This window comes from Crotalus tigris, unplaced genomic scaffold, assembly GCF_016545835.1.
Source record: "Crotalus tigris isolate CLP2741 ecotype Arizona unplaced genomic scaffold, ASM1654583v1 scf7180000017601.7605149639:7615979, whole genome shotgun sequence".
NCBI lineage: Eukaryota > Metazoa > Chordata > Lepidosauria > Squamata > Viperidae > Crotalus > Crotalus tigris.
Window position 1 is genome coordinate 2,436,830 of NW_024096505.1, and position 24,485 is coordinate 2,461,314.

General features: G+C 39.5%; 1 protein-coding gene across 2 annotated transcripts in view; it reads right to left on the minus strand.

Annotated features, from left to right (window-relative positions):
• LOC120319896 (interferon-induced GTP-binding protein Mx-like) overlaps window positions 1-24,485 on the minus strand; it is a 28,660-nt gene extending 4,175 nt beyond the window's left edge. Inside the window, exons 1-14 of one of the 2 annotated variants that reach the window (XM_039369247.1) lie at window positions 24,293-24,485; window positions 23,188-23,274; window positions 19,507-19,699; window positions 18,720-18,857; window positions 18,184-18,338; window positions 17,099-17,237; window positions 15,590-15,788; window positions 15,155-15,233; window positions 14,583-14,705; window positions 8,054-8,195; window positions 5,925-5,981; window positions 3,789-3,947; window positions 3,366-3,447; window positions 462-538 (exon numbers count right to left, since the gene is read on the minus strand). In XM_039369247.1, coding sequence (XP_039225181.1) covers window positions 493-538; window positions 3,366-3,447; window positions 3,789-3,947; window positions 5,925-5,981; window positions 8,054-8,195; window positions 14,583-14,705; window positions 15,155-15,233; window positions 15,590-15,788; window positions 17,099-17,237; window positions 18,184-18,338; window positions 18,720-18,857; window positions 19,507-19,699; window positions 23,188-23,250 — 1,575 coding nt within the window. In that variant the 5' untranslated portion in view covers window positions 23,251-23,274; window positions 24,293-24,485 and the 3' untranslated portion in view covers window positions 462-492. The remainder of the gene's footprint in view (window positions 1-461; window positions 539-3,365; window positions 3,448-3,788; window positions 3,948-5,924; window positions 5,982-8,053; window positions 8,196-14,582; window positions 14,706-15,154; window positions 15,234-15,589; window positions 15,789-17,098; window positions 17,238-18,183; window positions 18,339-18,719; window positions 18,858-19,506; window positions 19,700-23,187; window positions 23,275-24,292) is intronic. The other variant, XM_039369236.1, reaches the window with a different exon arrangement.

Below are 24,485 nucleotides of genomic sequence, written 5' to 3' on the forward strand. Positions count from 1 at the left end.
AATGATTTTCAGGAGGTTTGAGAATTATAAGAATATCAATCCTATCCCTGATGGCTCATTTAAAGTGTACAGAGTTAGAGCACAATTTGAGTTTAGTAAAATTACAGTTTGGGGGGTTTCCCCACAGATCACAGCACAATTTAGACTGTAGTTCTACTCTACCCTGAAAAAAGAAAATAAGTCTAATTGGAGAGCAGATAACTCAAGATGGTGAACCAAATTACAATCTATAGTCAATTCACACCATCCATCATGCCATCAATGCAAATTAACTGTGCTAGGATATAAACATAAGTTTTATTTTCCTTAGTCAGACATGCACGTACGCAACTTCATCTGAAGTGGACAGTTATCCAGGAAATCTTCCAAAATAATGAATTTATTGCAGTGCTTTATTGTTTTCACTTTAAACTATATGGCTACACTTTTGGAAATTCATTGCAGGTACAGCTAATAATTACCCGAGCAACATTGCAGAGAGCATAGTAACTACTAAAGTGTTGGACAGCAAGTTGAAGAAAAGTGTTCTGCACAAGTTCTAGGAAAAAAGAGAGAGCAATTTAATAACAGGAGCAACTAAAAATATGGGCAGATCCCAATCACACAACATATAATAACTGAACATTCAGCACTTGGATATTGGGATTAAAGCCCTTACACCTCCTTTGAACTATGTAAATATGTATGTTAAAATCAGGAGGAGTGTGTGACATTAGGCATAAAACAAAGTTTCTTCTACAGATCTCTGTTTAAGTCCAATATAATATGTCAAGCATGTGTGTGTTTCAGAGAGGGACCCTGGAAAAATCTGAACAATTTTGTACAACATAGTTTTAATATAATATTGATATATTAACTATGTATCTTACATTTTAAATTAAAAATAGAGTTGTGTCAGTGTTCCAGTATCATAACCAAGAACTGTCCACATTAAGCTATTGAGAGACCGTATCTGATACAAAATCTTGCAGCATGCTTAAAAACTAAATGAGGTTTTGAGCCTGTGTCTTCCCAATCCTAGGTCCAATCATAACTAAAAGCAGCTCCATAATGGCCTGACAAGCCTGTTTCAATCTTCCTGACTGGTCACCTGACATTGGCTTAATCAAATTCCCAACTCAATTTCAAGGCAAGCAAAATCAGTAATATTTTGCTACCAGCTATTTTGGAACAGAAGTCATATGGCTTGTTGTATAATCAGAGATGCATTTTGGCATACTAGCAGGTGCAGGAACAGCAGCCTTGCTTCTGGTCACTTGCTATCTTTCACCACAGCTTTTTCTTTTTCAATATTTGCCCTCTGTGCTTGATATTGTCAGCAACATATTGTCTGGATTTCAATATATACATATTAATATAATACACATTACATATTAAGTTCCTTTCTCTCTACCTCATTTTTCTAGCCAATGCTAAAAGGTATCCCATGTTCTAAAATAAACTGAGTCTTCTTTCTCTTTCATTTTCAATGTCAATCTATCCATTTCTGCACACTCTTTAAGATTTTTTTAATTAACACTTCCTCCGTTGGTAGATCTTCATTTTTCCAATATTGAGCGAATACAATTCTTGCTGCAGTTAATATATGTTACCGTTTCTTCCTCTTTGTTTCTCTCTCTGGACGGGGTTCCGAACTTTTCCCTTCCATAAAAGTTGCCATTGCCTTATGTGGCATATTCAATTTGTATCTTTTCCCATCCCAATTAATTAGGATCCCTTCTGAAATCAGCCATCTAAAATTCACTCGTTTTTCACTTAATTTTCTAGTCAAGAGTTGATATTCTCTTCATACATCTCTTATTCTCCTTGGAATCTGTTTCAGGAATATGATCTCTTTCTTTGTATTGCAAAGGATCATCTCTCACTCTTCTCAAAATCTCATCTCCCTAGAGAGGTACATGTTAGATTTGTCAAAAGATCTATATCTTTTGACAAATCTAACATGTACCTCTCTAGGGACTTTATTTCTTCTCGCATAGCTTAAATTGACTCGAAATATTTGATCTAACTCTCCTCCCATTTCTTGTTTTCCAATTTCCAGTGCTTCAGCCTATAGCTCCATTATCAGATCCGCGAGATCCTCTTCTTTATCCTCTATTATGTTTTGAAATCTTAGGAAATAAGATGCCCTTTCCATTTCCATAACTGTGATCGAGTCTTCCAATTCTCTATTAATCTGCATCAGCTTTTGGTTCTCATCTTTCAGTTCTTCCGACTGTTGGTCGGTCTCTAGTACCTTATCTTCTACTTTTTGAATTCTTTTCTTGTGACCATCTGTTTAAAGTTTTCTAGTTGAGAATCTATGTTGTTAATTTTTGGGTTCATTTTATCAAGATTGTCTTTTGTCTCTTCATGGTTTTTCCTTGTATCTTCCTTGTAAGAGGAGGTTGCTTCTTGAATCGCTTATAATATTGCTTGCATCTCCTTCTGGAAATTGCTAGCTTTTTCTTGTTGCGAGCATTGTTTCAACTGATCTCTGGTACACTTAAATTACTTAAATTCGGAACACACATTTTATTTCTGCAATCTCTTGTTTTATATACAGCAACACTGTTTTTCCTCATTGCACTGTGCAAAAATAATAAATAATAATAAACTAGGCTTTATTGATTATTTGCCAGTTTCCCCATAGTTGACAATTTTAATTATTGTCCATCCCATCTCAAGCCCAGTGCCCAGGACTTGATCATCTTCTCTATGTATATATCACAGAACAGAATTAAACACACTATTGTAGGATTGGTATAGCTGTAAACTATGCTAAATAAAGAGTTATGCTTTTGTACAAAATCATAAAATACAGTATTCAAAAATGTTTTAACACATATCCAATTTAACACTGGCTCTAAATCGTAGAGACTCAGTAACCCCTAATTCTTTATGGAATTTTCATCTGTTTTTCCTTTCCTTTTCAGGTACAGTTATAACTCAGGTTACGGTTATGGCTTTCTGCCTGACTGAGAGAGTTTTTGGAAAGGGAGCATTTCTGAGGAATCACCTGTTCACTTCGGATGACTGTTTTTAACTACAGGTAATCCTAGAGTTATGACCTAATGGAGCCTTCTCATTACAGTAAGACGTCAAGATGGCTTTAAGTAAACCTTACTTAACTGGTCCCCATTCCTGCTCTCCCCAATGCATTTGTTAAGTGGAATCTGGGGTGCCTGAGGGGAGGCCCTAGTACAGCACAAGCACACCTGTTTCTGGCCTCCCAAGGCTTCCCCCCATTCACTGAGATACCTAAAGGTGAATAACCACACAGGCGCTGCAACAGACGTAATTCAGAATTGGATTGTAAGTACCCTTTGGGGTTTTGTTGTAACTTTGAATTATCGCTAAATGATCTGTCGTAACTCAAGGATTACCTGTAGACGCTCCAGACATGGTTGGTGTTCATTCTTAAAGACTCCAGTGCTCCTTTTACTGAAAGCTTGAGATGAGCTATTCCTCCATTAGAACAAAGACATAATAAAAGGGGGAGTTTGTGGGGCATTGCATCTTTCAGTGGAAACTTTCAGCATTCTTGGAACAGCCTTTCCATCAGTGCAACAGGAAGACCTTACGTAGCAGACATAGCCCATACACTGCCAACCCAAGAAGCACAAAAGCCCTTCATAAAATTATACATTTTTCTAGGACTTTGCATCATCATATTCAATAGGGCTTATTTAAATCCTACATTTTTGTATTAAACAATGCACACCAAAAACTGCAACTACTGGGCAAAATATTCTTAGTCATTCACAAAAGTATCTCATGCAAATGAGAACATGAAAATTAGAACTTACCTGCAACTTCTTTCAACACTGCAATTGCTGGATACTCTAGTTTTTCAATTTGCCATTTTATGGCGTCCTCAAAGACTTTGAAATTGACAAACCCTGGAAGTTCTCTGCCACGGGATATATGTTCAAAATTCCTAGTTCCTCTATATGTAAAATTATTTACTGCAAAATAGTTTTTTTTACTTTATTTTACAAACACCTGTATCACTCACACGAACAATTCTAAAATCTAAAGTATCAGTGTAAAATATCATGTCTAAATAATACTAAACATCCCACAGATTCAACCCAAACAATCCAATGTATAAAAAGCAAAGCATATCCCACAGCGACTTCCCCATCTCTGAATATCAAATACCAATGAAAAAGAAGCCTCTCTGTTGGTTTATGGAACTCCAGCACCAAAGGAATTAGGCAAGTCTCTGGATCAACACCTTCCACAATTTTTAGACAGCCCCAGGAAAGACTGTATCTTAGTCCATGTCCTTTCTTACAGTTTATCTCCCAGAACAAACACAGTAATTCTAAAGGCTCTAATTTAACACAGCTACATCATTCAGGCTTTATAAGTGACTTGTACTTTCAATTGGGCTTAGAAGCTACTGGCAACAATATCGGACATTGTAAAAATTGGTGTTATAATACAATAGCTAGATTCATGTGCCAGTAGTCTGGCCACAGTATTCTGTACCACAGCAATTTTTGGCAATTGTCTTGGAGAAGATTCTGGATATTAATGTTCAAAAAGTATTTGGACAGTTAATAAAGCTCTGGCCATAATATGCACAGGATTTTAAAATTGCCTTCTTGTTTCTCTTATCGGCCATACTTCATCTATGGCTAGAAAGGGAATGACCCTTTCTGCTTTTATTTATTGCTTTGTTTATATATGTCGTACGGTATAATAGAATACATCATTAATGCATAAAATTCAAAAAACAGGGTATAAAATGTTTATCAAAATATAAAACACCACAACAGTGAATTACAGTGGTCTTGTGGAAAAATAAAGCCTTAAAAAAATAAAGGGCTTTTATGAAATTCCGAAGGTGAAAGAGAGATTTTTATTTTTGCGCAAAAAGGTTCAGAAGTGACTTAACAATCAGCAAATTTCTGAACAAGGGGGAGGGTCTAAACTAAAGCTTTATAGGTTTCTTTTTCTCAGGAACAAAGGAAGCATAGATGGAATCTTACATTGTATATGGAATCTACTTTGTGTAACATTCAGATAGTTTCTCACACCTTAGGTCCATTTCTCATGGAATACAATGAAGGCAGTTTTTACTTTTATACAATGTTTCTAAATATGCATTAGGTCATTCACGTACTGTTAATACAGCTTTTGGCTAACACAGCTTTCTTTCAGAGATTATGCAGACACATGATTTTTGCTTTTAGTGATTTTTCATTATTATTATTATTATTTTACTTTATTCTTCTTTATCCTATGTTATTCTATTTCTTTCCCACATTAATGGTATCTTGGTACCTGTTGGTAATTCATTCTGGAAGATGTGACAAATACTAAAGCCAATGGGTGCCAAGAAAACCATGTGACCCACTATTTTTGCTGGAAGAAATAGTGAGTCACGGGGAAGCTGACGTCAGCAAGTTCTTCCTCGCATGTCAATTACTGGGAGGAAGACAACTACTGGGACAAGATTTCTGCTTCAAAACACATCGAATACTGAATTTGATGAGTTCTAAAGCAGTTGAGTGCTGAGGTATGGCTGTATTTTAAAAATGTACAATACAAACAATGAATAAAATTAAATTATGTATGAGCAATTACTAGAGTGGCTAAGCCCATGGCTGGATAACTAAATCGTTTAGCTCAAGGGTCTTCAAACTTGGTCCTTTTATGACTTGTGGACTTCAACTCCCAGAATTCCTCAGCCAGTGTGTACTGGCTGAGGAATTCTGGCAGTTGAAGTCCACAAGCCATAAAAGGGCCAAGTTTAAAGACCCCTGGTTTAGCTATTGTACAGCAGTATCCTCAAGATGTAGTTCTTGCAGGAATATAGGGAACCTTCTGAAGGGGCAAAATACATTGCAATATGATATAAAGTTTGTGGGGCATTCCCACAGTCAGTTAGGATTATCAACCAACCCCCACATTTGTAGTTCCAATATTGGTACCTTTTATTTTGTTTCCAGGTGAGAACAGTCCAGTTGTTTCTTCTGATTGAGATATTTCTACAAGTAAAAAAACAAAAAGGTAGTGACTTACTTGACCCATGCTCATTTCCTAATTAGCACATGAATACTTCCATATAGTTTTCTTGGCAACTGCATGGAAATGTTTCTGATTTCCTTTTCTAGTATGTATCCTGGAGTCTCCCATTCAAAAACAAACTAATCTGTTAGCTCCAAAGCTGAGTTAAAATTGGCTAGATACCATTATTTTTTTGAGATATACAGTAGCTATAAAATGAGTCTCTTTTTCGTGCCTTTCCCACTTATGCGTTTAACAGTTCTTTACACTCAAAACTGTGTATTCTTTTATGTAATTTTGGTTGCTCCCAGTAAAGGTTTGAGGTGTGATTTTTTTCCCATGGATCAACACAGATGTAATTTCTTTATGTTTTTATCTCTATAGACAAAAACATCAGAGTGGATTTTGTGAAAAAAAATATATTATCCAAAGCTGTGTTCTATTTTCAGTAGCTATTGGATTTATATTAATTATGACCACTTGTGAAAAACAAACACAATGGATTCAAACTTCTTGTCTGTGTATCCTGATCTTCAAGAAATGATGCACCAAATCTACCACCCAGCATTTTTTAAGCAGCCACAATTCCAATTTTCTTACTTGAAATCTTGTTAGATTTTGGGATACAGCATTCTTTTTCAAAATCTCAAGAACTTTACAAAATCATGTGAGATTGGTAGTCTGAAAAATTTGAAAATTTAAATTTTAAATATTTTTTAAAAATATTTAACTCGGGATCTCTTGATGCCACCTATACAATTATATGTGCCATGAAGCCCTTAATTATGTTTTGAGTGACACTATAGTGGCACTTATAAGAAAAATATTTGGGAATCACTGCTTTAGAAAGTCTGTAAAATAAAGAATAACTTTGTAATCTTTCCAGTTCATATCTATCAAGAACTGGGTCCAGGCAAAAGGTCTATGATCCAAGATTGCTCTAAGTGAAAGGGATTTATGTTCCATGGAAAATGGCTATAGGCTGCAGATCCTCTATTCAGAACCTCTCATACTCATTGTGGGAGTAAGAATTAGAAACTTATAAGTTAAGGGCTTTTGCAAATGACTTGTGCTGGTTTTGGAAGATCCTTTAGAGGGTATTGAAATAGGAATGGGCAAATTAAAAAAATTTGGTGTTTTAGCAGGGTTCAAGATTAATAAATAGATCTTAATAAAAATAGAAATAGAGAAGATCAAACAGAATAAAAAGGGTTTTAAGCTTGAGTAGTAGATAAACATATGGGTATCATTATGGATAATAAGAACTCTTTGTTATTTCAAAATAATTAAAACATGGAATGAAGTTAAGAAAGACATGGTTAAGGGGGGACAAACCTATAATAAAAATCAATGGCTTGCCTAAAATGGTTTTGTTGTTTCTGACAATATCTGTTTTGATTACTGAGGGACAGTTTAAGCCAGTGATGGCGAACCTTTTACAAACCAAGTGCCCAAACTGAAACCCAAAATCCACTTATGTATCATCGGGTGCCAGGTGGGCGTGGCCCATTAGGTGGGTGTGGCTGTGGTGGTAATGGCAGACTGGGCGGCACTAAAAAGTTTAATCAATCAATTCCAACTTTGCAAGATCTTTTTTTTCCACGAGAAGCTAAAATTGATTGACTGATTGAACCTTTTTTTTCCACACAGCAGCGGACTAAATCGAAAAGGTTTTATAAAACCCAGCTAAAGGCCTAGGACTGGGGTGATGATGCGTGTGCCCACATAGAGGGCTCTGCATACCACCTGTGGCACCCGTGCCATAGGTTCGCCACCATGGGTTTAAGAAATAGCAGAAGGACATGTCTAAATTTGTGTGGCGGGAAAAACACATAAAATATAAGGTGTTAAAAGCTGCAAAGTAAAGAGGACTGGGTTTTTAATCTTCCTTCTTACAGATTTTCAGTAACACCTATACAAAGTTATATAGAGAATCTCTCATATTAACAAACCTACCTGAATATGTAACAATAAAGCATATCCAGAACTGAAGCTTCTTGTGCTGAAACTAAGCATCCACTAACAGAAAAACACATAATTGAATTGAGTTTACCTATAATGTTATCATTAATTGTATCTTGCCATTGATTAAATGCCTGTCGAATATCTGTAATTGTTCTTTTGCTCTTTGAGTATTTTATATCCTCTTCTCCATTTACAATGTTTAAGAGGTCCTTATTAAAAGCATTGATTTTCTGGGGAAAAAAATGCAAAATAATATAATTTTTAAAATAAGATTATCAGTTAAAATGATAATACAAACTACATGTTCCAGAAGGATAGTTACTCTCCATGTAATTTCCAGGAACCTCTAAATATAAAAACATGGGTATAACATTCTGAAAGATCAGTCCTGAAGGAATTAGAATAGCTGGAGAAGTCCCAGATGTTTTGTTTTAAGGCTGGCAAGCAGATAAGTGGTGATTGGAGGTAAGTTGGGGGTTTGTGAGCACTGCTGAGGGTAGAGGATTGTGGGGTTTTTTTTGCATTTTTAGCACTAACTTTTGTATTTATGATTTTATTATGTTTCAAAAACATCAATAAAAGGAAACAAGCAAGAAAAAAGAAAGTAGAAAAAAGAATCAGGGAGCAAGCAAAATAAAACTGAAAAAAAAAAAAGAAAAAATGGCTTTGAATCTTTTTTCGTCCAAATATACAGTAGATAAAAAACAGGCCCAACTTATATCCCTAAAACTAAGAATGTCTACCTTACTTTTATAATTCCATATAATTCTAATTATCAAATCCCAAAAACAAAATTGCATTTGATTTTCTTGCAAAAAAGTCAAAGTGGCTTCATTAACAATTCATCACTGTCTCTTACAGCACAACCAGATATGTCTTCATTTCACTTTATACCACATTTTCTATCATCTCTAAATCCCCAGCTCTCTTTATTAATCATCAAAGAGGAATAAGAAGTCACCTCCCTGTCATTCAACTCATCAGCTGATTGGGGAAACCTCCATTTCCATAATATGTTCATGAATGACAGTCCGGAGGGCAGGATTGATTCCATGTTTCCTCCTTAAATCTGGAAGAAGAAAAAGCCACCCGACCCCGCCAGTTTATTGCTTCTGGCGAGAAAAATTGTGATTTAGCCATCACCAAAGAAAAGCAGTATCCAACATTTTTAGCTTATCCTTTAATCCAGCGGTTCTCAACCTATGGGTCGCCGCCGCGCATGAGCATAACCTTTGTGTGACGGGGTCGCCGTCACACAAAGGTTAAGAACCGCTGCTTTAATCTCTTTTTTCCCCTTCCTTCCTCTATATTAGTATTAGTTTTTAAAATCTTTTCCCCATATTTGGGCAGACAGGTGCATAAAAAACAAAACAAAAAAACCCACTCAAGACGTATCTCCTCCCCTGTCTCTTCCCTCCCTTCCTGATACAGCTGACAAAGTGAGAAAGAGCCTGTGGCCTAGGGATCAACACAGCTGCCTAACATGCAAGCAGCCCAGGTTTGAATCTCAGAAGGGTATGGCTGGCCGATGAGAGCTAATTAGCTCGAAATAGCCATACCAGTCTCCCTTTAATTCTTTGTTAGAATCCAAAAAATTAGCATATATGTATATGTATATATGTATATGTATGTATGTGTGTGTGTGTGTGTATGTATGTGTATATGTGTATATATATATATATATATATATATATATTATATATATATGTAATGTGTGTGTGTATTATATATATATATAATATATATATATATATATATATATATATATATTATATATATGGCAAAGAATAAAATGACCACCAGGGTAAAGGTAAAACTATAAAAGTTTATTTAAAAAGCGCCAAGCTTTCGCCGTCACCTGCCGGCATCCTCAGGGCTAATGTGTCAGGAAGTGTGAGAGTCTTTTATAGGTGTATCAAAGCCTGCGCACGGCTCTTCGACCTCGTTACCGGGCCGGCTTGATTCAATTGCATAGGATTGGTTGGTTCTTTCCTGTTCCTTTCAGTTACGTGTCTCTCTTCATCCGTCCTACCTTCCTTTGGGGTGGATGGATAAAGGTCTCTATTGTTTCGGTAGTCTCTATGCTTCAATTCCTTCCCCCCCGGGTTCGGGTAGCAGTATGCATTTCATATTCCTTTCACAATCATCGTTTACTTGATTGCTCCTTTTACGATGGCTTTCTCTGCTTTCACTTTCTACACAACTCTCATCCGGATAATCTTGTAAGTTGTTGCGAATTGGTTGTAATCTAATGCTGGTCTGGGGTTGGGAAGTAAGTTGTTTAGTTATGGGGGGGGTTGTCTAGCTGTCGTTGTGCTTAATTGTTTTGCGTAAGTCATACTGCGGGTAATTGATCTGGAGGGGGGGGGGTGGTGGCAAGATCACATTCCCCTTGATTGCTCCAGTGTTTTTCTCCTGTTTTCTTTCTCTCTCCTACGTTGCTGGTGTCTATGCATGTCTCACAGGGATCCTCAGGATTTACATCGTGAACCTCCCCCCTCCGTCTTCCCCTTCGTTCCAGTCTATTCTTTTCTTTCTCCCCAAAGACATTCACGGGTCCATCGTTAGTTGCACTTTGTAGTTCACACTGTTTTATGCACGTCATGCTATGGGTAACTAGTCCGGGGGGGGCAGCAATAGTGAGACTACATTCCCCTTGGTTATTATAGCACTTTTCTCCCATTTTCATTTTCTTTCTTGCGTTGCTGGTGTCTGCGCGAGTCTCACGGAGGTCTTCGGAGTTCGTAGGTGGGGGGGTGTGATGGTCCGGTCTTTTGCGCTCCGTCGTCCTCGCAAGTCTCCCCCCTCCGTCTTCCCCTCCATTCCAATCTATTCTTTTCTTTCTCCCTAGTGGCATTCCTGGGTCTATCGTTAGTTACGCCTTGCAGCTCCCACTCCCCCCCCCAGTATGGTCATCTCGGCCGGGCGAGGGGATCTTTCCTCTCTTTCCGAATCGGCTAGTGCGTTCCTTTCTGTATGCGGATAGATCATCGTATTCAGGAATTCCTCTCCCCTTTCACTAGCTGTATCTTCCTTTACATTAGTCACAGTGCCTCGGCTGTTCGTAGTATCGGGGTTCCGGATCTTAATTTTCACCATTTCTTTGGTTCTTTGGGGCTGCGGTAACCTTGCTGGTGTCACTGGGATATTCCACGATTGGCTTTCCTCCTTTGGATTGATCTGGATCAATTGGGGGATCTGCTCTTTCTCTTGGATGTTGTTAAGGTTGTTACTGGGTCGTCGGGGGTATTGCCGTTGGTTGCTTGCACTCCATGATCTTAAGGCTACATATGCTGGGCACAGGTCAACATGTCGGTTGATGGAATTACTATCTGAAAGCCATGCCTCCTTAAGTAGGCGGCCTCCCTTGGTATTGTCACTCGCTAATACGCTAATCTCATTAAAGTTGAATCTATGGTCCCATTCAGCCATGTGTGCCCATATCTGGGAGTACTGATCTCCCCTTCTCACTGCTAGCTTATGTTCATGGACCCTGGTCTTAATTCGTTTAGCTGTCTCCCCAACATAATTGCACTGGCAGTCCATACAGTCGATCTTATAGACAGCTGCCGATCTTTCAATGTTGGGGAGCGGGTCCTTAGGGCGCATTATAGCTGCCCGCAGTGTTTGATTTGGTCTATGGGCCACTTGGATTTGATATGGTGCCAAGATCCTTGCTGTGGCTTCTGAGACATTATGGATATAGGGGAGGGTAATCCGTGTGGTTGTCTGAGGTGTAGATTCCTGGGGTGTGGGGTTACTCCGGGTTCCAAATGGCTTGCCAACTCGATTAACAAACTTGGCCGGGTACCCATTACGTTTACACACCTGGAAGAGATGATTTCTCTCTTTCCTCTTAGCTTTGGCGGTGCTGCAGTGTGACTCCACATGTTTAAACAGGGTCCTGACACAGCTGACTTTATGGGCCATCGGATGGTTACTCTCGAAATGCAGGATCCTATCCGTGTATGTTGGTTTCCGGTATACCTTAGTGGTCAGACATCCGTCCAATTGGCGCTTTACCAATACATCCAGAAACGCTAGACTGCCCTGATTTTCCTCTTCCATAGTGAACTGGATGTCTGGGTATACCGAATTCAAGATGCCCATAAAGTCAGACTTGTGTCGCCTCTTGATGACAACAAACGTGTCGTCCACATAGCGGGCCCAAAACTTTGGCTGGTATTGGGCCATCGCTATGTGTTCCAGTTGTTGGAGCACCACTTCTGCAATCACACTGGAGATCGGCGACCCCATCGGTGTTCCCTTAATCTGTTCATATATGGTACCCTGAAAGGTGAAATAGGTATTGAGACAGACTCCCATCAATTTTATGAGATCTTCCGTCCGGAGGGAGTCTTGCTGTTGTCTCTGGTCTCCCTGATTTAACCGGTCTCTTAAGATCGTAACCGCAAGTTCTTGCGGGATGGAAGTGAATAAGGAGACTACGGAGCTCAAAAGACCGGACCATCACACCCCCCCACCTACGAACTCCGAAGACCTCCGTGAGACTCGCGCAGACACCAGCAACGCAAGAAAGAAAATGAAAATGGGAGAAAAGTGCTATAATAACCAAGGGGAATGTAGTCTCACTATTGCTGCCCCCCACCGGACTAGTTACCCGTAGCATGACGTGCATAAAACAGTGTGAACTACAAAGTGCAACCAACGATGGACCCGTGAATGTCTTTGGGGAGAAAGAAAAGAATAGACTGGAATGAAGGGGAAGACGGAGGGGGGAGGTTCACGATGTAAATCCTGAGGATCCCTGTGAGACATGCATAGACACCAGCAACGTAGGAGAGAGAAAGAAAACAGGAGAAAAACACTGGAGCAATCAAGGGGAATGTGATCTTGCCACCACCCCCCCTCCAGATCAATTACCCGCAGTATGACTTACGCAAAACAATTAAGCACAACGACAGCTAGACAACCCCCCCCCGTAACTAAACAACTTACTTCCCAACCCCAGACCAGCATTAGATTACAACCAATTCGCAACAACTTACAAGATTATCCGGATGAGAGTTGTGTAGAAAGTGAAAGCAGAGAAAGCCATCGTAAAAGGAGCAATCAAGTAAACGATGATTGTGAAAGGAATATGAAATGCATACTTCTACCCGAACCCGGGGGGAAGGAATTGAAGCATAGAGACTACCGAAACAATAGAGACCTTTATCCATCCACCCCAAAGGAAGGTAGGACGGATGAAGAGAGACACGTAACTGAAAGGAACAGGAAAGAACCAACCAATCCTATGCAATTGAATCAAGCCGGCCCGGTAACGAGGTCGAAGAGCCGTGCGCAGGCTTTGATACACCTATAAAAGACTCTCACACTTCCTGACACATTAGCCCTGAGGATGCCGGCAGGTGACGGCGAAAGCTTGGCGCTTTTTAAATAAACTTTTATAGTTTTACCTTTACCCTGGTGGTCATTTTATTCTTTGCCATGAATATTCCCAGGGTTCATGTTTTTAATTTTCTTAATCATATATATATATATATATATATATATCTTTTTTATGGACAATTATTGTCAAAGTTTATGAAATCTTTCAGAAAAGAGTAAAGTGCAGAATAAAGAGTAAATGCAGATGGACAAGAATAAGCAGCCACTTTGCAGTTTTTTAATTGTGGTTTGGTCTTGTTTCCCTGTACTCAGCTGTTACTAACTCCTAGGTTCCATTATCCAATTGACCCCCCCCCCCAAAATCCTATCACCCTTCAAAGCCAAGGGCAAACCAATGACAGAAAATAAATATGCAAGTGTTGTGAGTCCTCACCTGCCAGCCAATCCAGCAGCAGAGTCAGATGAATCTGCTGGGTTCATGTGGGAGTCTGTGGAAGGCTCTGAGGAGCAAGAAGACACAGAGCTACAGTAGATGTGACCCTGGGCTCATCTACTCACGCTCAGGCAGAGAGACAGCTGGGTTTGGGGACTGAACGGAGTGAAGAGGAGGAACAGTTGGGGCCTGTTCCAGATGTGCGGATGCGCAGAAAGGAAAGGCATGCAGGAAAACGGAGGGCCACGAGACGGCTCTCCAGGAAAAGTAAAAGACTCTATGAAGCCATGCCCTGGCAGAACAATAAAGAGGAGAGGTGTGGGAGGGTCTTGTTGTTGAAGGCAACCATTCATGCTACAGCTTCATGCTTCTATTGTTGGATTTCTTGCCTCAGGACTCTTGGATATTTAATCAGATTTATCAGATTTCTGTATGTTTGAGTGACTTGAACCTTGAACTTCCCTGCTGAGAACTGAGAGACTGATCTTGTTTATTTCTACAGCTAAAGGACTGGTTGAAGTTTGTTCCATAAAAGCTGTGTCAAAATAAAAGGGGGTTATTTTCTTACAAAGTCCTACCTTGGGGTTTTCCTCACAAGTAAGCAGTTGAGCAGTACTCACGTAGGCTAGGAGAGAACAGCAAGTATTTCAGTCTGCCCAATATAGCGACAAGCTCCTGATGATATAGTTGTGTATTTTGGCCATTTTATACACATAATACAACAGTAAGCACCTAGCAACAATACTGATTAACAAGGGTACAATTTGTTTCATGACTGGGTTAGGTACAAACTCACATCTGCCTTTATTTTTTAATATATAATTAATCTTACTTGCACAAAAAAATATTTCTTGTCCTCTAAGGATTCAGGAACACCTTCACCATACTTCTGAAGTTTTTGACGAATTACCTCAAGGCTGATTTCTATTTGCTTTTCTAAAGCTGGCAGTGATTTCTGCAACAAAAACAAAATTAACTAAAGGAAAGGTGTAAAACTGTAATCCTATGCAAGTTCAAAAATTTTAAATATTGTAGATTGACAGAAACATTTATCTGACATTTTGAAGTAGAAAGCTACCAATTTTAGCAGCTGCCAAGCGATATAACAATATTCACACACACATACAGACACAAAGCCTGGTCCCAGGAATCTTTCTTACAGTATGAATTAGATGCCTAAGGATAGAAATATGCATGCGTATATAGCCATAATGTATTATCCTAGGAGTGCAGCTTGAGTAGGATGCAAATTTGCCCACCAAATGCTTCATCCTTTCTACAGAGAGCTAATTGGGATTCTGATACATGCATCTCAGTGCAGCACAATCAGAATCATGGTGTGAAATTGCACATGTAACACAATATCTTTCCTCTTCAACCTTGAATGAATTGAGAGTTCCTTACCTGAATGTGTTCAGTGAGCTCTTGTGTAAGATTTTCTGCCAGAAGTGGGATGGTAGCTCTGCCTTCTTCCAAAAGAACACTGGGGGAGATCAGAGTGAGTAAAATTCAAGAGTTACTCAATAATATTGAAGTTATCATTTGTATCATCTCAGCATTCCTCAATATCTTTCAGATGGACTGGGATTATATGCTCTATAGGTTAAGCCATGAGCTCAAACAATTTGGTGGTAATTTGAAACGAAGTGGGGAATGAGCATCATCACTAACTAGAAGTGCTAAGCGCATGAGAGAAAAATATCTTTGCCCAGTTCACAGATGAAACTTCATCGGTATTTAGTTTATATGCAGGCATATTCATAGAGACACTCACAAACTATGATGTATAAAGGAACACATTTTGCAAAACAATGTTCAGGAATTATTTCTACATACTACCTGAAAAACTTGTGCTCTTCAAAAAATTCTCTCTCTTTCTTGATTGCATCCTCCAAGCTCAGTTTATTAATGAGGTCACTTTGCCCACGACATTTAACAATCATGTATCCTTTTTTCAGAGGCACTCTTTGATTCCGGACAATATCAATGGTCTCATCCTCAGTTCCTTCGTCAATCAAATCAGGCTTGGTTAGAATACCTATGAAATAATTGACAGAAAAGAAAGACATGCTCATTTACTTGAGAAAGGCTGGAACTTAATCCAATGAAGGCCACTTCATTCCTGAATCACATTCAGTCTGGAAAAATGAGTCTCCCTAAACATGCGCACCACCAAGTAGCTATTTATCTCTCCTCAATGCTGGGTTGGAGAAATGGGCTTTCAAGTAGCTTTAAGCTTTACGGGCTGTAAAGCACCATTTCTGAGGCCATTATGACTTTGAACGATCATTAAATGACCAGCTGTAAGTCAAGGACTTCCTGTATGCAGAGATGTTGAAAATTAACAAGGGATTCACAAACTTTTAAGCACCACAGTAGTTTTGCCCTCTGGAAATACCTGCTGTCCTTTCACAACTCAAAAGTAAATGGTTGTTAAGTGAATGTGGTTTTCCCCATTGACTTTGCATGTTGGAAGCTGGCTGGGATGGTTGCAAATACCAATCATATGATCCCAAGACAACTGTTGTAAATAGATGCCAGTTGACAAGTGTCTGAATTTTGATCACATGATTGCATGGACACTGAAATAGTCATAAATGTGAGAACTGGTCATAAGCCATCCTTTTTCAATGCTGTCAGAAAATAGCTACCCATGTAGCAGCACAAAGTAAGGGGGAGGCAGGTTTGCTCATATAACATCTTTGTTCTGTTGGCTGCACTGACCTCTATTTTCTTTCCAGATGAAATTCAAGATGTTGGTCATTACCTTTAGCACCCTATATTGCACAGGGCCAGGTTATCTGCAAGGCCACCTTTCCCTAATGATATCTACCTGTTCTACCAGTTCAAATAGGATAGGGATGCTCCTAATCACTTCCCATAAATATTGCCATCTTGTGGGAGCTTGGAAGTGTACCTTTTTCATGGCAGTGCTGGGATAAGAGGAGGTGACTGCATATCAGAGATATATATGACTGAGCGCCAGTTTTTTTTTGTTTTTAATGTGTTTAGTTTTTATAATTTTAATATGCTTTTGTGCTGTTTTAATCTTTAATTGGGAGGCACCCAGAACTGGTTATAAGGAGGCAGCTATATAAATGTTTTAAACAGATAAATAAAAAATGAACTTCAAACATTCACTAAACAAATGAATGCAACTTCAGAATAATCTATGTGAGAATATTTGAAATATATAACTGCATTAATAACCAGAAATTTAATAAAATCAAGCTTCCGACAACTTTTTTTTTTTAAAAAAAAAGCTTTACATTTTTAATAAAAAATCATTTACAATAGTATCCTATTCTGTGAGCAGAAAAAAATCTTTTAACGATCTCATTAACTTACCAAGCGTTCTCTCTCCTTCGGGATCTACTGTTTGAGCCATTTTCAATGCCTCTGTAGTAGCAATATCAACATTACTTGGAACCACAACCAAATTTATGGTTTCTTGTTTGGTAATATAACTTTGAATTAATTTCATGATCTGTAATTAAATTGTATTTTATGTCAGGCATGGGTAGAGGATAAAATTATTTTCAAAGAAGCTGGAAAGAACAAATAATTTATTCTATCAAGGCTACCATAACTATACATAAAATTTCAGTACTGTAATCTATAGTACATAGTCTGCAACTTACTTTAACCCCTACCTCACCCCCAAATTGTTTCACAGATGCTGCTTCTATGTGCAGCATTCAAAATCTATGAAGGAGCAACAATGTGCCTGTCCATTTTATCCAGATATCGAGTATCCTCTGCCCAGAGCCTTATATATCAAGAGCAGGAAGCCTAAGCAGAGGGATACTGTAGGGCTCCATACATCTGGATATCATGATTACTAGGTTGGAGATATTATTCAGTTCCACTGGCATTCCAAGATGCATTAAATAGACAGCATGAACTCCACAGAATTTCTGGAATCCATTTATTGAATAAAGATCAACTAAAGGAAAGATACATTCTATAGATATAGTAGTCCTTGCTTAGCGACCACAATTGGGACAGGCAACTCGGTCATTAAGTGCCACCATCACTAAGCAGAAACCCATGTGATTACAATCACCTTAAAACCTTAATCCTGACCTGGTCATTAAGTGAAGTGCCACAGTCACCAAATGAAACATCTCATGAACACAATTATTTTACTTCTGCATCTCTATTAACTCTACTTGTCATAAGCCAGTTGCAAAGCACACAAATGGTGATCACGCAGGATGCTGCAATAAATGTATCTGTAGCAAAGCTATGTTTTACACCATTGTAACTTCAAATGGTCACTAAATGAGGCAGTCATTAATGGAGGACCAACTGCACATCTCCCTCCTGAAATGTGTAAAGATCTTTCCTAGCAAAAAGGAGCAGTAAACAGTTGACAATTATTCAGTTGACAATCAGATACCTATCACTCTACAAAATCTTTTTTGTTTTACCTGATGGCCAATGTCTTGTGGTTGATTACCCACTGCCACTCTTGTAATTCCTGGAAGATCAATTAAGGTGAGATCTGGAACATCTGGAGAACTAATTTCCAGGGTAATTAATTTGTTACTAATACTCAGTCCTTCGCCAGCTATTGCATTCTGAGCTATATTGTGTGAGGTAAAACAAAAACAGCAGACTCGGTTATAGGAAACTCCTTATGCAGAGCAGTTTTATCAAACCATTTGTTTTAAAAGACCTCTGAAGAAAACAGACAAGCATATATTTTTAAACAGGCTTGTTTCCTACAATAGGAATACAATTTGAAATGTCTAACAGCAGCAAACATGACTGAATATTTAGATTAAAAATCAAGGGAATAAAAAATCAAATATCAAATACATGTTTTGAAGCGAAACTACTAGTGTAGACCTTCATTTTACTTCTATCCTTCGCTACAATTACAGAAATATTGTGAGCTAGAATTCTGCCTATACTGATCATTTTAAGAAAAACAAAACCCCTTATTATTGTCACTGAATGTTACCTCTCCTAACTGCAACTTCCACCTCTGATGGATCTTTCAGTTCCACCTCTGTTTCCAGATACACCATTTTCCCCTTCCATTCCTTTATATTATTATTTTTTTTCATCTTGAGCTCCAAGGGGCATCTGGTAACAATCCCTGCAATGTTAAAACATTTTTCTTAATTTTATAGATATCTATTTTATTAGATATTTAACAACATAATCAAGAAGAGAAGCAGAAAGAAAAATAAGAAGTAAATACCATACTGTCTATTTCTTGGTTTCTGGTTTGTTTGTTTTTTTGCATAGTTTAAAAAAATTTTTTTGCAAAGTTTTAAAATTTTAAGCCTACTTTAATTTTTTAAATTTAAATCTATTCTGAATGCCACTCAATTATGTGCTAGGTAGTAACTGTCTTTGGATATGATTACAGGATTGTTGTTTTTATACACACAGAAGCCATCCAGTTTGGAAAATTAGCATATACTGATTGGATTCAGTTGAAGCCAATCTGAATATAAGAAGGAAAATAAGTAGAGAATGGCCTGATTTACATGTTTTGATTAGAAAAAATATGGAAGTTCACATTTGTTCTAGGCTCCTGAAATTCAGAAAGCTAACTGAGCATCTCTCAAAAGCTTCATCCCAATTGAAAACCTATCTATGACAGGTGGTTCTCAAGATGAAATATAAACCCCATTCCCCCTGGTACAGCAATAAGACTTGTAGGCCGACATATCTGAATTGTACCGGTTGGGGAAATCTGTTTGATATTCAAAGAAGAAAAGCTTTGGGAAAATTCTCACCACTGCCTCTAGGAAGGGCAACTCCAGACAAGGCCTCTAGAACTGAACTTTTTCCAGAGCTCTGATCTCCAATCACAGCAATTGCTGGCAACGCCAAGTCCTTTTCCACTCCAAGGGCCCTCAGTGAATCAATGAGGTCAATACAGGGACGGACCTTCTCTTCATAGTGGCTGCACAAATGATTTTCTGCGTTCTAAGGAAACAAAACAAAATACCAAGTTGCCTCCTCTACTGATCTTGGAATTAACTCTTCCTTAATTTGGAAATCTCATCCCAAATGAGCTGGAATTGTACTTCCCATGAAAAAAGAACATAGGTACAGACAGTCCTCGCATTCTGACTGCCTTGGGCAACAACTCTTCAAAGTTACGGCAGTGGAAAAAAGAACACAATTTTCGGGCCGATCTTTGCATTTACCATCGTTGCAGCATCCCATGGTGATGTGATTGCCATCACTGGCTTATGACAAGCAGAGTTAATAGAGAAGGTATAAATAAAAGCATGTCATGATCATGTGATTTTTCTCTTAGCAACCACAGTCCTTCACTTAATCACCCAAGGGGAAATAGGTCTATCATGGTCATGTGATTTTCCACTTAGTGCCAAGTTTTCAGCCCCAATTGTGGTTGCTAAACATTGGCTACTTGTATAGCTTTGCTGTTTTTAGTGTTTTAGGGGTATTATCCAAAATACGATTTTATACATAGGTAAATACATATATATTAAAGTAGCATGTAGACCTACAGTGAGGGAAAAAAAAGTATTTGATCCCCTGTTGATTTTGTACGTTTGCCCACTGACAAAGAAACTATCAGTCTATAATTTTAATGGTAGGTTCATTTTAACAGTGAAAGACAGAATTAAGAACAAAAAAAATCAGAAAAATGCATTTCAAAGAAGTTATAAATTGATTTGCATTTTAATGAGTAAAATAAGTATTTGATCCCGTATCAATCAGCAAGATTTCTGGCTCTCAGGTGTCTTTTATACAGGTAACGAGTGGATATTAGGAGCACTCTCTTAAAGGGAGAACTCCTAATCTCAGCTTATTACCTGTATAAAAGACACCGATCCACAGAAGTGTAGCAGAGTTGGGGTGAGAATGGGGCCAGCTGAGAGGCTTTGCAGGTGCCCTGCCGATTAGGCAAGAAGATGAGGAGCTCTGGCAGCTGCCATGGATCTGGCGGCGGGGTGTGGTTCAGAGGAGGGAAGAAAAAAGAGAAGGAAGCAAATAGAAGGGAGGAAGAGAGAAGGCTTGGGGAGAAAGAGAGAAGGCTTGGTGGAGCTTGCCGTTCTGAGCCAGCTGATCGAAGAGAGAGTAAGAAGCTGGGGTTTTCACGTTTGCTTTTTTTGCTTCATTACAGGCAAACTGGACGAAAGGGGGAGGGATAGAGAGAGTGAGAGTAGTTGCTGGAGCTGTTTGCTTGAAGCAGGCCAGGCAGAGAGAGAGAGAGAGAGAGAGGGTGAGAGTGGCTGGTTGGAGCTCTTTGCTTGAAGCAGGCGGCGGGGGGGGGGGAGGTGAAGTGTTATTGTTTCTTTCTCTTTCATTGTGGGCAGGCCAGACAAAGAGAGGGAAAGAAGGTAGTTTGGGGAATTTTAATTCCTTTCCCTCATTGGAGTAAGTTAGGCAGAGGGAGAGTTAGGAAAGAGTTTGACATATGTCTTTTAGTGGGAAGTAAAGGTTTTTTTCTTTATAGGATCAGCTGCGGGAGATAAAAAGGAATTACATGGAGTGTGAGGTCAGAGAGGGGCGAGGAGGGCGGACAAGGGAGGCCTCTGCCAGCGCCAAAGTTTGATTGCCATTGTTCTAGGAAGTTGTTGTCATCAAAGATGGATTAACATCGTCCTGGGCAAGTTGTTGTCACCACAGACTGGCTACCATTGTTTTAGGCAAGTTGCTGTCACCAGAGACTGACTGTCATGTTCTAGGCAAGTTGCCATCACCAGAGACTGACTGCCATGTTCTAGGCAAGTTGCCATCACCAGAGGCTGATTAACATCATTCTGGGCAAGTTGTCATTAGAGATTGACTACCATCTTCCCTGTAAGTTCTTACTGCCTGAGATCAACCACTATCATCCCACGTGAATCACCGTCGAGAGCGACCATCACTGCCCCATGTGAGTGGCTGCCGATCGTGACTGAGTACCACCATGTTACGTGCCCTGTTAGGCAGAGTACCAATGTAGGAGACCTCCTTGGGCTGGTGGCCACTTGGAGGGGAGGTCGGGAAGGCCCGGACTTAAGCAGTCCCTATGGGGGTGGCGCTACAGAAGCAATCAATCAATCAATCAATCATTCAGATTCCAAACTCTCCACCATGGCCAAAACCAAAGACCTGTCCAAGGCTATCAGGGACAAAATTGTAGACCTACAAAAGGCTGGAATGGGCTACAAGACTATTGCCAAGCAGCTTGGTGATAAGTGACAACAGTTGTTCGCAAATGGAAGAAACAGAAAATAACTGTCAATCTCCCTCGATCTGGGGCTCCATGCAAGATCTCACCTCATGGAGTTTCAACGATCATGAAAATGGTGAGGAATCAGCCCAGAACAACCTGGGAGGATCTTTTCAATGATCTCAAGGCAGCTGGAACCATAGTCAAGAAAACAATTGGTAACACACTACGCAGTGAAGGACTGAAATCCTGCAGCACCTGCAAGGTCCCCCTGCTCAAGAAAGTCTATGTACAGGCTGTCTGACGTTTGCCAATGAACATCTGAATGATTCAGAGGAGAACTGGGTGAAAGTGTTGTGGTCAGATGAGACCAAAATCGAGCTCTTTGGCATCAACTCAACTTGCTGTGTTTGGAGGAGGAATGCTGCCTATGACCCCAAGAACCCCATCCCCACCGTCAAACATGGAGGTGGAAACATTATGCTTTGGGGGTGTTTTTCTGCTAGGGGGACAGGGCAACTTCACCACATCAAAGGGACGATGGACGGGGCCTTGTACCATCAAATCTTGGGTGAGAACCTCCTTCCCTCAGCCAGGGCATTGAAAATAGGTTGTGGATGGCAATGACCCAAAACACATGGCCAAGGCAACAAAGGAGTGGCTCAAAAAGAAGCGCATTAAGCACATTAAGGTCCTGGAGTGGCCTAGCCATTCTCCAGACTTTAACCCCATAGAAAACCTGTGGAGGGAGCTGAAGGTTCGAGCTGCCAAACCTCAGCCTTGAAACCTTAATGACTTGGAGAGGATCTGCAAAGAAGAGTGGGACAAAATCCCTCCTGAGATGTGTGCAAACCTGGTGGTCAACTACAAGAAACGTCTGACCTCTGTGATTGCCAACAGGGGTTTTGCCACCAAGTACTGAGTCACGTTTTGCAAAGGGGTCAAATACTTATTTCACTCATTAAAATACAAATCAGTTTATAACTTTTTTGAAATGCGTTTTTCTGGATTTTTTTGTTGTTATTCTGTCTCTCACTGTTAAAACAAACCTACCATTAAAATTATAGACTGATCATTTCTTTGTCAGTGGGCAAACGTACAAAAATCAGCAGAGGGTCAAATAATTTTTTCCCTCACTGTAATGCTCTCATTTTCCCCATGACAACTGTCATCAGGTGAAGTGGGTTGGGCTGAGTGAGAAAGACTGCCCCAAAATCACTCAGCCAGTTTTCATGCCTAATTGACAATGTAAAACATAATCTGGAGATATGGCATAGCATACCTTTTTCATCCTTTTACGTGGATAATTCTTAGTTTTGTTGGATGTCTGGATGGCAGACTTCATAGTGTCCTTGCAGCAAAATATGTTCTGGAATAAAAACATTGTTAGCTCATAAAGATGTTGCCATGTTTGTCAATAACAACAGTGACATTCTCGCCTGATCCTTAGGATTCTGTGGTTTTGATGTCCAGTTTTAACCGCTTTTATCACCAGGTAATGATAATTTAGAAAGTATGCTAGCAGAGTAAATGCATAATCAAAGCATTAAAAAAACACCTGTCAATAATTGTGGCATAAATTTTCCATTGCCTCAAACTACAAAAAAATAAAAGGTCTGGTGCTAACCTGCTGTCTGGATAGCTTTAAAAACTCTCTTCAGTAAAAACATCTTTGTTGAAATAAGCAGCTACAAGCGAGCAACACAAGTTCTCAAGAAGCCCCTAAAGACTGTCTTTAAAAATGCTGAAAGGCACCTCCAAAACCATTGGTCCTACTGACAGCCTCCCCTTCTTACATTCAATTAAATATCATTTAATGGCGGACAAGCAACCTCAGACATGCAATTTATATGAGATTATATAACTTATTTCAAAGGGCTTGAATCCCTGCCTTCCCGCTAAATTAATTTTATTTGCTCCAACTTCCCTCCACTCCAAACGTTCATTTGCTGCTTTCAAGCTCAAGCAGAAATTCTTGGACGCTTACAAGAAGGTTCACACGTTTAACTAAGCTATGTCCCTGTGACTTTTGATCCACGGTTCTACCTTAGCTTGTTCAATGAGATCAAGTATTCTGGGTTATTAAGCAAACCGTGGTTTTACAAGACACGTGGCTTGCACAGGCGTCCTTTCTTCAATCTGCGAAGTGGTCGTTGGGATTTCAGTCTTGTTCCGGATGCTCAAAGGATCTCCGCGCTCATCAGTGGAGGAAACCCCGCAACTTCGGGACTCTCCTTTCCTTGCCCACAAATTACTTAGATAATCAGGGGTCCTCCGGCAGTTCTATTTAATTCCATTCGCTGAAACGAAGTAGTTTCCGCCCGGAACGAGGAGGATCTCAACAAGGTCCTGCGGTTTGAAATCCCTTCCATGCTGGGCGCTCTTACCTTTCAAGCTCGGAGCTGGGAGCGTCGGAGAAAACAATGCTTTCTCACCGCAGGTCCGGCAAAGACTGCGGTATCCGCAGCACAGCGTTGACTTCATTCCGTTCAGTTTCTTGGCGAAGAGAAATCGAAACTTACTCCGGAAACGAAAGTAATCGACAATACCGAGAGCTTTCCGTTTCCCGAAAAGCAGCGC